This window comes from Medicago sativa, chromosome 1 (genome assembly GCF_051527215.1).
Source record: "Medicago sativa cultivar Bolivia chromosome 1, Bolivia_mono, whole genome shotgun sequence".
NCBI lineage: Eukaryota > Viridiplantae > Streptophyta > Magnoliopsida > Fabales > Fabaceae > Medicago > Medicago sativa.
The window spans coordinates 23,975,935-23,994,206 of record NC_140749.1 but is presented as its reverse complement, the minus strand read 5'-3'; the positions used below and the strand labels follow the sequence as shown (position 1 = coordinate 23,994,206).

The 18,272-nt window shown below is 33.3% G+C and overlaps 2 protein-coding genes and 1 pseudogene across 2 annotated transcripts; all 3 read right to left on the bottom strand.

Annotated features, from left to right (window-relative positions):
* Positions 1-11,164: 11,164 nt before the first annotated feature.
* LOC146953772 (tubulin alpha-1 chain pseudogene) lies at positions 11,165-11,673 on the bottom strand (annotated as a pseudogene).
* A 304-nt stretch (positions 11,674-11,977) lies between these two features.
* LOC146953771 (tubulin alpha-3 chain-like) lies at positions 11,978-13,556 on the bottom strand. The gene is made up of 4 exons (XM_085742710.1): positions 13,399-13,556; positions 13,112-13,278; positions 12,824-13,023; positions 11,978-12,481 (listed from the first exon to the last, which is right to left on the bottom strand). The coding sequence occupies exons 1-4, from the start codon at positions 13,554-13,556 to the stop codon at positions 11,978-11,980; spliced, it is 1,029 nt and encodes a 342-aa protein (XP_085598836.1).
* A 2,385-nt stretch (positions 13,557-15,941) lies between these two features.
* On the bottom strand, positions 15,942-18,272 carry LOC146953770 (sugar transport protein 10-like). The gene is made up of 3 exons (XM_085711652.1): positions 17,683-18,272; positions 16,694-17,317; positions 15,942-16,569 (listed from the first exon to the last, which is right to left on the bottom strand). Exons 1-3 carry the CDS (start codon positions 18,139-18,141, stop codon positions 16,114-16,116), a joined length of 1,539 nt encoding a protein of 512 aa, XP_085567778.1. The 5' UTR covers positions 18,142-18,272; the 3' UTR covers positions 15,942-16,113.

Below are 18,272 nucleotides of genomic sequence, written 5' to 3'. Positions count from 1 at the left end.
TATATATATATATATATATATATATATATATATATATATGCAAATTAAAATGGAATAACTCCTATCATTAATTTAAAAAACTTATAAGCTTTCATAAAATGAATATCTTCTCTACGAACTTGTAGAAAAATATCGAAAATGTTTATATTTGTTACACTACCAAAAAACGAGATAGATAAAATTATAAACATTCATTTCTTGTCTATATGATCAAATATCGTATAAAATCAATGAAAATCAACACACAGACACTCCTCTCAAAACACACACAAATTAAGGAAACGTTTTATTGCTTAAAAAATAAAATAAAATTTTAAATGACATATATTCCCATACATAAAGGTAGTTTTGGGAATGATTTTTTAATTGAACTAAGAGAGAGGAGGACATCATGAGAAGCCGAGTATCATGACTAGGTCGACACCCCTAAGTAACTCCCATCCTTTGCCACTAACTCATAATATATAGAAAAAATGAAGAAAAAAAAAATACAAGAGAGGGGCCAAACCAAAACCGTTTAACAAATGGCCAAAAGCAGAAAAACAAAAAGCGGAAAAGAAAAATAACGGAAAGCAAAAATTATGTAACCCAAAATGGTCCCTAAAGAAATCATCTAAAATAAACACCGAGAAAGTATCCTACCAAATGGTATCTAGAATATTATGACAGTTATTTGCAAGCTTGTTCGCGTAGAAATTCGAAAAGAGGATCCTCATTGTGAAGGAGGACCCTTTGAGCAGGTTTGGTAAGCTCGACTAAAATTTTTTCTTGTGCTCTTTGTTAAATAAGGAGCAAATGGTACCTTAATATCATCATTGGTTGCTACCGGCGTTTGCTGTATAAGTTCAAGATCACTTATAACAACCAGACAACTATGTAGGATAACAACAGAGAATGGATGTTGTTCCTGCTGTTTTTCATTTGAATTTTCACCTGGAGTAACAATGTAATTTTTTTATGGCCAGTTGATGACAAGTCATCTTATGTATTCTTAGCATGTTTTTCAGTCATTTTCAGTAGGTTTTACCAGCAAAACAGAGAAGCATTAGAACAATTGCCTATGATTTTTGGACATTTGTAATGTTTTTCTATACTTGAGTCTGTAATTCTGTTCTTCTCGAAACATAGCAATTTTGGGGTGTTTTTGATGTAATTCACGAAGAAATCATGCAAACGGCAAAGCAAAGACATCCGAAGATTTATGTGGTCCTTGGGAAGATGAAGAATGAAGGTTCAAGAGGTCTTAGAAGGCTTTGCAAAGGGAGAAATTCTGTTCCCAAGTTCATACACAACTTACATAGAAGCAAACACCTAAAAAGGCGAATAAACATGCATTTCAGCACCCAGAACACACCCATAAGTGCCCAGGTGCATGGATATAGGCGCTTGGTGCCTGACCTACAAGGCACATGCGCCCAGGCACATGAAATGGGTGCTAGGCGCCCCGCGCTTGGTGACTAGTGAAAAATTCACAATTTTGTAACTTTTTGACGAATAAAGCCCGCGTTTTTAGTCCAAGTTCTGGTGAAAACCTTCCTATAAATACCGCCTTCATCATTCATAATTTCTCATTCAGAACTGGAGCAGTTCAAGACGAAGGTGGATTCTAGGAGCTTTCAGGAGGAGTTTATTTCTCCTCTCTCCAAATTGTTAGGGTAAGTTTTATTTCTTTTGTAATTAGTCATTTATATACCATGAGTAACTAAATCTTTTTAGGCTTGGGTTCTAAGATAAACCTCTATTTATTTTGTAGGATAATTATTTAATTTAATGTCATTTATTTAGTTATTTTTTGTTCGCTATTTAGTTTTACTGTGTGCGTAAGATCTGTCTCCTCTAGAGCGCAACCCTAGTTTAGGCACTTAGGTAGTGACAGGGCTTACTATTGATATTTATATCTGTCTATCTATGAAGTAATTAGTTAGTAACTAGACGAAAGATACCGAAAGTGAGTTAACCTTAGTAGTAAGTACTTAGGAGGTGACATTACTAATATTGAATAAAATTTGTTGAATCTAGGATGTAACCAGTTATTAATTAAGGAAACAGGTAACTTCATGACGTAAATTGAAGATAATATTGCTTATTGCCTCAGTTTATGTTTTGATGATGTCTAAGATAGCTAGGTTTATTTGATGATGTTCTTTTGTGTTGATTAGCTTTAACTTAGAAACTTGTTAAAGCAACCTAGCAAATCATGTCTCATAGTGTCATGTGATTCTTTGATGTCTTGTGTGTCATGTCTCATAGTGTCATGTGAATCTTTGATGTCTCGTGTGTTGTCATGAATTGCTTGATTCGATTCATGATTCATTGATTCATATCTAGCATCCTTTGTCCATTTAAGGTTACAAATAACTTACAATAGATTCAAATAACTTACAAATAGATTCATCTCATGACCTAATCAATGGAACTTAGTTTCTCCTGGCTAAAAATAAATAGATAGATTAAAAGAAGGATTCATTACACAAAATAGGATCAACAATTAGTTAGATGGTGAGCCATCATGAGATCCTGAGCTTATTGCTTCAAAATGTGCCTTCTAGATCCATAATATTTGAACCATTGCAGTGAAAATGTGTTTGGCTTTTATAGACATGGTTTTGGGCACCTAAAATTGTGTCATGTTGTACCAAAATCGTGCCACGATGCTGCATTCATTTCAAATTTCCAGGTTTGACGCTCTCAAAATCGTATTACGATGCTTCAGATCGTGCCATGATTTGCAAGTTAGTAGCAGACTTTCCATTATGGAACAAAAATAGTGTCACGATGTTGTAAATCGTGTCACAATGTTGTAAAACTAAAAAGCATTTATTTTATTGCTTTCTTCAACTCTGTGAGTAAAAGGTGTTAATCTCTAAATTTTTCTTGCTCATTTCTTTACGAAACTAATAGACCAATTCCTAGGGGTCTGGTTATGGTGCATAAGGATTTTCCTTATGCACCCTGCATAAGGATTGCTAATATGGCCCATTAATCTGTAGCCCAACAAATTTGCTTCCTACACCACCCAAATTCATAAAGCTCTGAGGAACAAATTCATACACAAAATCTGTCGTCAGCGGTATTCGCCGCCGTATGATAACACCTTCCACCGCCACTCCCATTCCTCTCCTCTCAGTAACACCCCGTTTTCCCAACGTAAAAATTTCGTAAATAAATCAGAGTATTCATCGTAAACGGAATGTCACATTTCATAAAAATCATAAATTGAATAAATAAATATTTATCCTTCAAAATTATTCAACTTAATCTTTAAAACTTCGCAGTGGAATTAGTTCAACAACATAAAAGTCTTTGGCACGCAGGCCTCATCATAAGAGTTTCATAAATCTTAGTTCAAAAATAATTCTTAAACTTCAAAAGCAATACGTAAAGGAACAGAAAATAGTATTAAAATCCCCATCCCGTTACGTATCAGAGCATCCTAGACACGATGTGAGGAGTCTACTCACGAACACAGCTAGTCTTTATTACCTGCACATTACCCACGGTCGAGGCAACATATACGCAGAAGGGGTGAGATTTCTCAAACAATAATATTAAGCTCATTAATCATAAATTACATTTAACAATATAAACATCTTATAATTTAACAATTATAATCAAGTACATAGACATCATCATTTCATCTTAGCAATATATCATCATATAGCAGTCACAATCATCGTCACATATCATCATACTAAAAGGCATCACAAAGTAATTCGTTAAAACATCACAACTTAACAACTTGACTTGACAATGCATCTAGACTCGACTATGCAACTCTTAACGTCTTAAACCATCTCGAATCATCATGAAATGCAAATGCATGTGGTACCAATCTAGGGCATAAGCCCTCATCGTCGTGGTTGAGCATAAGCTCTCATCGTCGTGGTTGAGCATAAGCTCTCATCGTCGTGGTTGAGCATGGTTGAGCAAAAGCTCCATCGTCGTGGTTGAGCAAAAGCTCCAGGGCATCAAGCCCTCAACTTTGAATGAGTATGCATGGACCCAACATCTTACGTCTTAGAACTTCATGAACATCTTATAACTCTTTGACTTAGACCGACACTTACATCTTAAATAAGACTCAGCAGTATACGCAGCATATAAATAATTCATCTCATATCAGCATCATAGTACAACAACATCAATGATAATCAACAACATCTTAAACATCGCATCAACATAAGCATCATAATTAACACATATAGTGCATAAATAACAATGTCACATCATTAATAATCTTAGTCATCTTAACTTAGGCTTCCTGGACAGCTTCTAATAATCTAGACATCCTTCCTTTCCTACTCCGAGTTCATCTTAAAACTACACGATCTTTAAATAGTAACACATCTTTATAAGACTTGACAATTACTCATCTTTAAATAACTCGACAAATACACATATTTAAACCACTACTTCAAATATCACATCATTATATGGCATATCTTTAAATCACACATCTTCAAATAGCACATATTTTTATAACACATCTTAAAAGCACACATCTTTAAATCAAATATCTTCAAATAGTACATCTTTTACATCATTAAATAGCATATCAATACACATTAATTTAATTATTCAATCAAAACCTACAACCATGGCCGTGAGATTCGAATAAATTGTGTTACACACTACTTTCTTGTTTGTCTACACTTCATATTAATTGGGTTTTAATTAATTAATTAGAGGCTAGCATATAAGAGTTAGTCCCTATCCAAACAAGTAGATCCAAGAGAGGATCAGAGCCACCCCAAGGCTATTAAGACACGTAAAAACAAAATCAATATATTAAACCAATATGTTAATTAATAGATTATAATTAAGTTGAAAAGAAACAGTAATAAGAGTTCGCTTCCTCAAAAAAAATATTAAGAGTTTGGTAGCATCTTATAAGCATATGAGGCTCTGAGCTAGTTAATTAAGCTACTCAACTATTGCTAGATATTATTATTATTTTCTCTAACGTGATTAAAACCTACCTATACGTTTACTATACTATACTATAGCAGCAAAAGAAAAATCATGGTAAGGGTTCAACTTCAAAGTTCTGAACATACAGGACCTAAAACACCATATCGTATATGTTATGCTATTCATGGATTTTCACTCGCTTTTACTCGTATACTCAAAACACAACATAACCGTGAATCAAATACAAATTTAGTTCATACCAATAATGAATTTAGAGACAAGACTAGACCCAAGATCATAGCAGCAAATTAGACCACGTATTTAACATAAATTATAATGGAAAACAACGGAAAATAAAAGCCCTTCACTACCTACATGTTCATACCACCCTAATTCTTAAAATCTCACAAATTCATCCTAAATCATGTTAGATACAATCTAATGAATCACAGACTTAATATTAGTGAAAGATAGTCTCACCCTTACCTTAGATTGTTTTTCTGAAATCAAAAGTAGCGTTCTTCTTTCCTAAGGTCTTCTCATCTTCTCTTGACTTTTCTCTCCTCTTCTCTTCTTTCTTGTTCTCCTCTTTTCCAAAAAGCGGTTTCCGGTAAACTCTTTCTAACCTAAGCTTCTCTATTTATAATACTAAACGCTCTTCCTAAATCTATTTTGGCCCAACAACTTATTCTTCTTTCTATTATAACCCCCTTCAATTTTACTTACACTAATAATTCTCATATTCTAATAAATAATAGAATAATGTCACATAATAAAATACTAACACCTCATATATATAAATAAATCACATAAATAGATTCTAACTTAATAAAAAAATAATTAAATAAAAGGAGGGCGTTACAACTCTCCCCAACTTAAAAGAATTTCGTCCTCGAAATTCAGAGCATAAGAGAAAATGAATTTAATTATTGCTTAAATATCTTAAACAATATATAACACAATAGAACTTCAAACAATACACAAAAATCACATCAAAGTTAGTCAGTTAGACATGATCACGTAAAAAAAACATAACTACTAACTAGAAAACATGACGACACGACACAACGACTCATCTACTTGGCCGGACGGACCGACCTGCTCTGATACCAATTGTAACACCCCGTTTTCCCAACGTAAAAATTTCGTAAATAAATCAGAGTATTCATCGTAAACGGAATGTCACATTTCATAAAAATCATAAATTGAATAAATAAATATTTATCCTTCAAAATTATTCAACTTAATCTTTAAAACTTCGCAGCGGAATTAGTTCAACAACATAAAAGTCTTTGGCACGCAGGCCTCATCATAAGAGTTTCATAAATCTTAGTTCAAAAATAATTCTTAAACTTCAAAAGCAATACGTAAAGGAACAGAAAATAGTATTAAAATCCCCATCCCGTTACGTATCAGAGCATCCTAGACACGATGTGAGGAGTCTACTCACGAACACAGCTAGTCTTTATTACCTGCACATTACCCACGGTCGAGGCAACATATACGCAGAAGGGGTGAGATTTCTCAAACAATAATATTAAGCTCATTAATCATAAATTACATTTAACAATATAAACATCTTATAATTTAACAATTATAATCAAGTACATAGACATCATCATTTCATCTTAGCAATATATCATCATATAGCAGTCACAATCATCGTCACATATCATCATACTAAAAGGCATCACAAAGTAATTCGTTAAAACATCACAACTTAACAACTTGACTTGACAATGCATCTAGACTCGACTATGCAACTCTTAACGTCTTAAACCATCTCGAATCATCATGAAATGCAAATGCATGTGGTACCAATCTAGGGCATAAGCCCTCATCGTCGTGGTTGAGCATGGTTGAGCAAAAGCTCCATCGTCGTGGTTGAGCAAAAGCTCCATCGTCGTGGTTGAGCAAAAGCTCCAGGGCATCAAGCCCTCAACTTTGAATGAGTATGCATGGACCCAACATCTTACGTCTTAGAACTTCATGAACATCTTATAACTCTTTGACTTAGACCGACACTTACATCTTAAATAAGACTCAGCAGTATACGCAGCATATAAATAATTCATCTCATATCAGCATCATAGTACAACAACATCAATGATAATCAACAACATCTTAAACATCGCATCAACATAAGCATCATAATTAACACATATAGTGCATAAATAACAATGTCACATCATTAATAATCTTAGTCATCTTAACTTAGGCTTCCTGGACAGCTTCTAATAATCTAGACATCCTTCCTTTCCTACTCCGAGTTCATCTTAAAACTACACGATCTTTAAATAGTAACACATCTTTATAAGACCTGACAATTACTCATCTTTAAATAACTCGACAAATACACATATTTAAACCACTACTTCAAATATCACATCATTATATGGCATATCTTTAAATCACACATCTTCAAATAGCACATATTTTTATAACACATCTTAAAAGCACACATCTTTAAATCAAATATCTTCAAATAGTACATCTTTTACCTCATTAAATAGCATATCAATACACATTAATTTAATTATTCAATCAAAACCTACAACCATGGCCGTGAGATTCGAATAAATTGTGTTACACACTACTCTCTTGTTTGTCTACACTTCATATTAATTGGGTTTTAATTAATTAATTAGAGGCTAGCATATAAGAGTTAGTCCCTATCCAAACAAGTAGATCCAAGAGAGGATCAGAGCCACCCCAAGGCTATTAAGACACGTAAAAACAAAATCAATATATTAAACCAATATGTTAATTAATAGATTATAATTAAGTTGAAAAGAAACAGTAATAAGAGTTCGCTTCCTCAAAAAAAATATTAAGAGTTTGGTAGCATCTTATAAGCATATGAGGCTCTGAGCTAGTTAATTAAGCTACTCAACTATTGCTAGATATTATTATTATTTTCTCTAACGTGATTAAAACCTACCTATACGTTTACTATACTATACTATAGCAGCAAAAGAAAAATCATGGTAAGGGTTCAACTTCAAAGTTCTGAACATACAGGACCTAAAACACCATATCGTATATGTTATGCTATTCATGGATTTTCACTCGCTTTTACTCGTATACTCAAAACACAACATAACCGTGAATCAAATACAAATTTAGTTCATACCAATAATGAATTTAGAGACAAGACTAGACCCAAGATCATAGCAGCAAATTAGACCACGTATTTAACATAAATTATAATGGAAAACAACGGAAAATAAAAGCCCTTCACTACCTACATGTTCATACCACCCTAATTCTTAAAATCTCACAAATTCATCCTAAATCATGTTAGATACAATCTAATGAATCACAGACTTAATATTAGTGAAAGATAGTCTCACCCTTACCTTAGATTGTTTTTCTGAAATCAAAAGTAGCGTTCTTCTTTCCTAAGGTCTTCTCATCTTCTCTTGACTTTTCTCTCCTCTTCTCTTCTTTCTTGTTCTCCTCTTTTCCAAAAAGCGGTTTCCGGTAAACTCTTTCTAACCTAAGCTTCTCTATTTATAATACTAAACGCTCTTCCTAAATCTATTTTGGCCCAACAACTTATTCTTCTTTCTATTCTAACCCCCTTCAATTTTACTTACCCTAATAATTCTCATATTCTAATAAATAATAGAATAATGTCACATAATAAAATACTAACACCTCATATATATAAATAAATCACATAAATAGATTCTAACTTAATAAAAAAATAATTAAATAAAAGGAGGGCGTTACACTCTCCACCACCAACGACGACCACAATGCAACCGTCTACAACAGCAATAGCGACAGCGACGACAATGACAACCACCACACTCACACTCCACTTCTCGATTCCGTTCCCGAAACCGTACCCGTTGATTCCTTAGACGATAACATTTGCATTACCTGCAACAAACTCAGAGGTGAATTGCTCGTATGTTCCCAAACCGATTGTTCCGTTTCTATCCACGTCACTTGCATCGGTTTCGAACCTAAATTCGATGATTCTGGAAACTTCTTTGGTCCTTATTGTGCTTACAAACGCGCGTTGAAGAAAACTAGAGAATTAAGAGAAAAAGCGATTCTGGCGAAGAAAGCTCTTTCTAGCTTTTTAGACAAACTGGTGGTGGTAGTGGTGGTGACGTATGGTTAAAACCATTAGACGAGGATTGAAGTTCGCTGAGGGTGAGGATTGTTTCTGGTTGTGGGTTGCACCACGGTGGTGCTTTTTTTCTGGAAATGGTTTAATTTCGAATTGATTTTCAGAGTAGAATGGTTTAATTAAAATTCACAGTTTAATTTCGAATTGGATTAATTTCTGGAAATGGTTTCATAGTGTTGATTCATAGTGTTGATTTGTTTAATTTCTGGAAATGGTTTCATAATGTTTAATTTCGAATTGTTTTAATTTCTGGAAAATCAACTAAGATAGTTTAATTTCAGGAAATGGTTTTCAGCATTTTACTCTGAAAACCAATATGTTGTGTAAATGGTTTTAGCAAGTTTTACTCTGAAACCATTTTGCAGTGGAAATGGTTTTAGAGCGTTGATTTGCTTTGGAACTGTTTTTAACAATTTCTTTGTTTGGTTTAGAATCTAAGTTGTAAAATGTGTTATTTTGCTCTGAATTTGAAATGGTTTACATGCAATCCATCAGATGATAAGACTTGATATGAATCAGTTTAATTGCGAAACCAAACTAATTGTCTAATGGTTTTGATAGACTTGTATGTGAAATAGACTTAATCTTAATTGTCTCAGGAAATGGTTTCATACTGTTGATTTGTTTCTTATTATAGTATGTTTTGTTTAAAAATCATACAGAAAACCATTTTACTCTGAAAACCAATATGTTGTGTAAATGGTTTTAGCAAGTTTTACTCTGAAACCATTTTGTTGTGGAAATGGTTTCAGAGTGTTGATTTGCTTTGGAACAGTTTTTAACAAATTTCTTTGTTTGGTTTAGAATCTAAGTTGTGAAATGAGAAACCATGGGAAGAATGACAAGGCTGCAAAAACTATGGATTTGAGAATTGGAATCTGTTCAACAATATTAAGCAACTCAAGCAATTGCAAAAGAAACTACGTGGCGAAGGCAGCAACTTCATACTATGAAGAATTGATTCAAAAGCTAGCACGTCCAACATGATACATAACCTCCGATAACGGACTGGATTAGTGTTAATGTTTTTTTTGTATTGAATTTCTGGATTTCTGGATTAGTATTAAGTTTCTTGTTAATGTTTGTATCAAGTTTATGAATTTCTGGATTTGTATTAAGTTTATGGTGAATTTCTGTATAAAGATGTTTATGAATTTTGATGAATTGAAACAAACTTAGGGGTATGGAATACCCCTAAGTTTCATAGTATAATGTTCATTTTGTTTTATTTTTGGCCCAAAAATGTTCAATTTAATTTAATTTTATTAAACTTAGGGGTATGGAATTCTAAAACCACAAGTATGGTTTAATGGTTTTGATAGTGGACTATGTGAAACCAATATAATTATGTAATGGTTTTAAATGAAATTATTATTGGTACATGGTTTTAAATAATGATTAAGATGTTATGCACTGAAATTATTACTGAAACCATACGTATTGTTTAATGGTTTTGATAGTTTTCAATGTGAAACCAAAATAATTGTCTAATGGTTTTGTAATAAAAAAATTGTGATAAACATTTAAATCATTATTAAGTAACCACTTAATAGTACACACTTATAACCTAATGTGAATTAATCAATAAGTACCACTTTTTTTGTAAAGCCTCGTCATCTCTCTTTTATTTCTTACGTTGTAAAACGAATTTCTGGCTTTGTCTAAATATAATTGCACTTTAATGGTTTTAATAGACTTGTATGTGAAAGAAAAATAATTGTCAAATGCTAAATAAAATAAAAGAATAGTGAAAATACATATTGATAGATTGAATTATATGGAGATGTGGTTGCTATATACTGAAAAATTCAAAGGTATACCATCAACAAACTCTATCTTAAGTCTAACTACCCTTCCTTGAAAAGTAAGCACAAGGACTAAAAAAAAATTATAGGGACTAAAAACATCTTTTACTTTATTTTTTTAATATTTTTTATTAATATTATTAGTACATCACTACTGCAAAACATAAAACAACATCTATTCTGCTCTGTGCAGAAACAAGTGATTCAAAATAACAATATAGTTCATGATGAAAAAAATTGTCTCAACATTTTTTTTAACTTGAAACATTCCAAATTACAGAACTAGTACACAATACTACCCGACTCGAGGAATTAGTTTCTCCAATTGCGCGGAGAAAATACCAGGTTTACACCAAAACATAGAAGAGCTTAGCACACATCAGAAAGATTCTTAAAAATAGTGGAGTGGGGAAATGATTATTACACAGCCAGATACAAGAGACAGAACAAAGACAGGGAGGTGAAGATAGCTGATGATGAAGGAATGATGATAGGTTTCAGTAGTCATCAACATCATTATCATCACCAACTTCACCTTTAGCTCCAACTTCTTCATAGTCTTTTTCAAGAGCAGCAAGATCCTCCCTGGTTTCTGAAAATTCACCTTCTTCCATTCCTTCACCAACATACCAATGTACAAATGCCCTTTTAGCATACATGAGATCAAATTTATGATCAATGCGAGAGAAAACCTCGGCAACAGCTATGTTGTTGCTTATCATACAAACCGCACGCATCACCTTTGCAAGATCACCTCCCAGTACCACTGTTGGAGGCTGGTAGTTGATTCCACACTTGAAACCAGTTGGACACCTGAAAATAGTCACCAATATCACTCAGTCAAACTGTTTTTTTAGTAAAAGGCGAAAGAATAGTTCGCTTTGCGCTCATCACATGGCTCAATCATATTACATATAATATGTTATGTCCCCTATGAGAATAGAGCAGTTATAAGATATAATATAACACAAAATCAGTTCTATAATATTGTTGTGCCAAATTGCATAATTTCAGCACTTTGATCATTCTAGGTAGTTTAAATTGCAAGGAACATAATCTAAATTATCACTCATAAATCATAATGTGATATTCCAAGGAGTCTAAGTGTAATTACCAGTCAAAAAATTGAACTGTTCTTTGTTTTGATATTTGAAACAGCTGCATTTACATCTTTAGGCACAACATCTCCGCGATACATGAGGCAGCATGCCATGTACTTTCCGTGTCTAGGGTCACACTTAGCCATCATACTTAACGGCTCAAAAACTGCGTTGGTGATCTCAGGAACTGATATCTGCTCATGGTAGGCCTTTGCAGAGGATATTACAGGGGCATAAGACGAAAGCATGAAATGGATACGAGGATATGGTACCAGGTTAGTCTGGAATTCAGTAACGTCCACGTTGATTGCACCGTCAAATCTCAAGGAAGTTGTCAAGGAAGAGATCACTTGAGAAATCAAACGGTTCAAGTTGGTATAACTTGGCCTTTCTATATCTAATGATTTTCTGCATATATCATATATTGCTTCATTGTCCAAAAGTACAACCACATCAGTGTGCTCAAGAAGAGAAAGAGTGGAAAGAACATTGTTGTAAGGTTCAACAACTGCAGTAGATACCTACACATTAAAAGGTATTGTTAGAATCAAAGAATCAAATCCTAATATATATTATTAGGATTAGAATTAGCAAATCATATCAGTTTGTATTTATTTTGTATGCGATAATGAATAGAGGCGAGTGTAGTCTGATCTATCTAGATACATAGAATCACAAATTTAACAGGTATTATTGCCATAAACCATATGAATGAGTGGAAAAAAATATAAAAATAGTGGTAAGAAAAGCATAAAACATGAATTAAGAAAATGAATAAATCACAGAAGAATGTAACAAATAACAAAGTAGGTACAAATCTTTGATGCTTCACAAACAGTTCATGTTGTCTTCATTCTTAATACCTGAGGAGAAGGATAGATGGTAAAACCAAGTTTAGACTTTTTGCCATAATCAACAGACAACCTTTCCAAAAGTAACGATCCCAAACCAGAACCAGTACCTCCACCAACAACATTGAAAACAAAGAATCCTTGCAATCCAGTGCAATTGTCTGCTAATTTTCTGATACGGTCGAGGCATAGTTCAACAATTTCTCTTCCAACTGCAGCACAGATACACAAATAATAACCACAGTCAAGCTAAAAAGTGAAGAAAATAGCTAATTTAAACTGCATTAGAAATTGACTTACCTGTGTAATGTCCCCTTGCAAAATTGTTAGCAGCATCTTCCTTGCCATAAATTAATTGCTCAGGGTGAAAAAGTTGTCTGTACGAACCAGTTCTTACTTCATCGATAACAGTAGGTTCCAGATCAACAAATAAGGCCCTTGGTACATGCTTGCCAGATCCAGTCTCACTGAAGAAGGTGTTGAAAAACGACGTCGGACCGGTGAGAAAGGTTGAAATTCGTACAACCTAGACGGTGAAATCACGTCGCAATCACGACTGGAAAACGACGTCGGAGCGGCGAGCAAACGTGAAGCAAGGTTCGCCGGTGAAATCGGCGCAATCATGCCGTGACGTAGCCTGAAAACCATGTCGGAAATCGGAGCAAAGAATGCAGTCGCGAAAACGGAGAAAGATAGCAGTTTCGCGAAAACGGAGAAAGATTGTGGGGTCTGAGTTGAGAACCATAGGATCATTACAAGTGTCCTGTTATCTGATGATTGTGATTAACTTATGCATGGTGCATAAGTTATGGCTTATGCACCATAACTTTTGCCCAATTCCTAGTGAGTATAGATCTCAAACAAAAATTCAATTTTAAGGAAAATATATTTGGTCAATTTTTTTGTTGTTGACAAAAACAAAAGGGTGATTGTCAGAACACCCAAGTTAATAGCATACAACGGCAAAATACCTACAAATAATATGATAAATCTAAATCACCAGAATACCCATGCTTCTGGATCTGCAACATTGACACCCAAATCATTGATTGAATTTGTGATTGTCAGAAGCTGATCTTTCAATATGAACCAAACGAACACCGCACAACAAAAGATGTGAAATCAAACAATGTCGCACAAGATGACGAACAACTCAACGTCGCACTAAGACGACGAAATCACGAAAAAACACGAAAGAAAAAACTTGATGTATGTGGAAATCACTTATTTAGATTGAAAGAAAGGGGAAAAAGATGTAGAGGGGTGATTCTAAGTCAAAAATTGACCTAAAATCACCCCTCCTTGATGAGTGAAAGAGGAAGAAAACTTAGAGAGAAGGTGTAGTTTCTCTCACCAATTTTGTTTTGTGAGAAGATTCGTGAATTTATTTTCTTTACATGAAGAGCTTGTATTTAGACGATCTATTTATATGAGATTTGGGAGTTGTATTATTTATGATTTTTATATATTCAATCGGGTATCTATTACATAACCAAGACCACGAAAGACGTAACTAGTTTTTTCCTCTAAAAGTTTTGAAAAAATTAAATAATGTTTAAATAATCTAAAGTACATCTCATTATCAATAGTATATATATAAAGTAAGGTTTTTTATGCCACGTGTCACTTCCACTTTCATTCTCAATATTTTTATTATTTTTTCTATTTTATTTAACATAAATATCTCAACAAACTTTTGATCTTATGCACTCAGTATTTTTTATCTCAACAAACTACACATCAATCAATCAATCAATAGTATATATATAAAGTAAGGTTTTTTATGCCACGTGTCACTTCCACTTTCATTCTCAATATTTTTATTATTTTTTCTATTTTATTTAACATAAATATCTCAACAAACTTTTGATCTTATGCACTCAGTATTTTTTATCTCAACAAACTACACATCAATCAATCAATCAATAGTATATATATAAAGTAAGGTTTTTTATGCCACGTGTCACTTCCACTTTCATTCTCAATATTTTTATTATTTTTTCTATTTTATTTAACATAAATATCTCAACAAACTTTTGATCTTATGCACTCAGTATTTTTTATCTCAACAAACTACACATCAATCAATCAATCAATAGTATATATATAGAGTAAGGTTTTTTATGGCACGTGTCACTTCCACTTTCATTCTCAATATTTTTATTATTTTTTCTATTTTTAAAAACCAATATTTTATTTAACAAAAATCGGGTTTTCGGGCTACTTGATCGGATTGCTCCGAAACATCCCCAGAAAATCAGATAAAATTCAAGGACCATGACTCCCATAGAAGGGACTTCTTACGGGACTCCGCCCCTCAAAATCCAAAATTCCATCGTTTAGACCCATTTTTCATTTTTATTAATTTTTCATATTCTCAGAAAAATCCGAAAAAATTTCCATTAGTTTTATTTGATTTTTAAAATTTTTTGGTACTATTTTTATATTTTAATGATTTTATTTGACAGGTTTTTAGCATTTTTTACTTAGTTTTTTGTTGTTTTTAAAAGGAAATCTCAAAACTGTTGAAATGTGAGAGAGTCTGATGGCTGATTATACATAAGAATTGTCCGGATTATAAAATCTGAAATTGTAAACATGAATCCGAATTTTAAAATCCGGAATGCACAAGGGCATTTTTAGAAATTTTACAGGGCGCGGGTGAAGGTAATAAGGTGGGAAAGTAATAGTCCATGTTTAAAGGACCCAAAACTATTACCACTTGGACTAATTCATTATTGATTTTGTTACACTTTTTATTCTTGCATTGGACATTCATCTCATCATTTATATTTATTTTTAATTTTTTTTGAAATATTTATATTTATTTTTATGATATTATTATAATTGTAAATTTAAATAAATTCAATCTAATATACTGACACGTGTATTCGTGCACACAAACTTATAAAACTTATTTAATATCTAACCCGGGCAACGCCGGGTCTCTAAACTAGTTCTGTAAAAAAAGAGAGTACATTTCATAATAAATAAATAAAACTGTATCAAAATTTCATTACATATTGCACGATGCAACAATTCTTTTACCCACTCATTCATTTTCTTTGAATCTTCCCTTAAACTCATTGCTTCTATTTTTCCTATTTATTGTAGCCAATTCCTTATCCAATTCAAGGAACGACCTTTTTGTTATTACCACCAACAAATGTGCATCAAAATTGCATTGCTTATTGCACAATGCTACAATTTATTTACCCGATCATTCACTTTCTCTGAATCTTCTTCACTTGTAGTCATTTTTTCTATCTTTCTTATTTATTGTAGCCAAGTCCTTATCCAATTCAAGGATCAACCTTTTTGTTATTACCACCACCAACAACATGATCAGGAACATACTTTGTCCAAAACCAATGTGACTTCCAGACTCTATTCATTTCTTCAATTGGGACATTTTTGGTCTCGGGTAAGAGCACAGCAATGAAAACGGTCATGATGGCCACAAAACCAGCAAAGAAAAAGAAAAGGCCAAACTTCAAGTGACAAAGCATGGTTAGGAAGACTTGAGCAATCATAAATGTGAAGAACATGTTCACCGCAACATTAATAGCTTGACCTGCTGGTCGAACCTCTAAAGCGCAAATTTCACTTGGCACCAACCAACCCAATGGTCCCCAAGACCATGCAAATGCCGCAACATATGCACAAATAAAAAACAAGAGTAGGTCGGCTTCACCTTTGGTAAATGATCCTTGTCCGGTCAATCCAAACTTTGATGCAATTAGGATTCCAATAATAACCTACAAATCATAGATTAATTATAGTCTGTACATGAACAGTTCCATACAAACGAGGACACACATATAGGTTTAACTTGAGCGTTATGTATGAAAATCTAAAAGAAATAAATGTGTCAATTTTTACCTGACAAATAAACATTTGTGAGCCACCCTCAAGAAATAATAACCTTCTTCCAAATTTGTCTACTGTGAAGACAGAAACAAGTGTAGCAACAACATTGACGCCACCACTAATAACCGCAGACATGAGGGAAGCATCATCACCAAAGCCTAAGATCTTAAAAAGGACGGGAGCGTAAAACATGATAACATTAATGCCGGTAAGTTGTTGGAAGAACGGAATAAAACTGACGAAAGTGAGTTGAGGCCTATATTCTGGTTGAGTAATGTTCTTCCATGGATGTTCCACCTTACTAGCTTCTTCACTAGCATCAACAAGATCTTGATATTCTTCATCAACATTTTCGGTTCCGCGGATCCTTTTCAACATTGCCTTTGCTTTTTCATGGTTGCCTCTTTCAATCAAGGAATTGGGTGTTTCACCTAAAAAAAGGGATCCTAGACACAAAAGAATTGCTGGCACTGCTCCAAGACCCAAAGAGACTCTCCATCCATTTTTATGCTTGGAAGTACCATAATTAATCAGATTTGCGGCTAGGATACCAATTGTAATCATCATTTGGAAGCCAATGTTAAGTGCTCCTCTAATTTTTGCTGGAGCCATTTCAGACAAATACACTGGTACCGACTGTTTAGACAATAGACAACAAAGTCTAAAATTAGTTAATTATAAATTATTTGGTTTCCAAAATATTAAGAAATTTAATTAAATAGATAAAACTTACACGCGTAAAACTTTTTATTTTGCGGAAGCCGGTAAAAAATATCTATATTTAACGTCTCTAACACTTTACACAAAACTAGTGTTGAATTTTACACCCTCCGGTCACTATTATAAGCAAAACTTTGTATTTTAGATTCATTCATTAAATGATGTATGTGGTCCATAATAAAGACCACATACATTATTTAAAATACAAAGTTTTGCTTATAATAGTTACCGGAGGGTGTATATTATAACTTCTAAATTTTTGTGAGTTTTAACGTTCTTACCTGATTGCAAAATCCCACACCAAATCCTAGAAGTAGACGACCAATTATTAGCATTTCAACGTTAGCTGCTAATCCATTTAGTATTGCACCAATAAGGAAAAATAAGCCACCAAGAAACATCGAGGCCTTGCGTCCCATCATTCTTGTGATTGTGGAAGCAAAGAAGGAAGCTATCAATGCAGCAAGGTATAGGGAAGATGTGAATAGTGTTAAAATTTGATCATCAAATTTACAATATTGACTTGTATTATGTGTTTCATCTTTCATTCTTTTATACACCCGAGGAAAGAATTTGATCAAGAATTCATCCATAGAAGTCACTCCTCCAGTAATACCAAGATCATAACCAAAAAGAAGACCTCCCATGGCAGCTACAAAACATGTCATTAACACATATGGAGTCACTCTTCCCTCATAATTTTTTATTCCACTCGTCTCAACGAAAGCTCCAGCTCCCATATTGATTTTTTTTTTAATCAATCACTACAGATTAAGAAAGAAACACCACTGCCACTTTGTTAATCTATGCTTCTTCTTGTTTCCTCTTTTGTCACTTAATAATGCAGCCATGTAGTTTTCTGCTTTTATAC

Excerpts from the sequence above, each read along its gene's own strand:
- LOC146953770 (XM_085711652.1), bottom strand. The coding sequence starts at position 18,141 with ATGGGAGCTGGAGCTTTCGTTGAGACGAGTGGAATAAAAAATTATGAG. Across the intron at positions 17,318-17,682 it reads GTGTGGGATTTTGCAATCAG|TCGGTACCAGTGTATTTGTC; the intron begins GTAAGAACGTTA and ends TTGTCTAAACAG. Across the intron at positions 16,570-16,693 it reads CACAAATGTTTATTTGTCAG|GTTATTATTGGAATCCTAAT; the intron begins GTAAAAATTGAC and ends TATGATTTGTAG.
- LOC146953771 (XM_085742710.1), bottom strand. The coding sequence starts at position 13,556 with ATGGTTCTCAACTCAGACCCCACAATCTTTCTCCGTTTTCGCGAAACT. Across the intron at positions 13,279-13,398 it reads ACCGGCGAACCTTGCTTCAC|TGAGACTGGATCTGGCAAGC; the intron begins GTTTGCTCGCCG and ends CACCTTCTTCAG. Across the intron at positions 12,482-12,823 it reads CCATCTATCCTTCTCCTCAG|GTATCTACTGCAGTTGTTGA; the intron begins GTATTAAGAATG and ends TTTAATGTGTAG.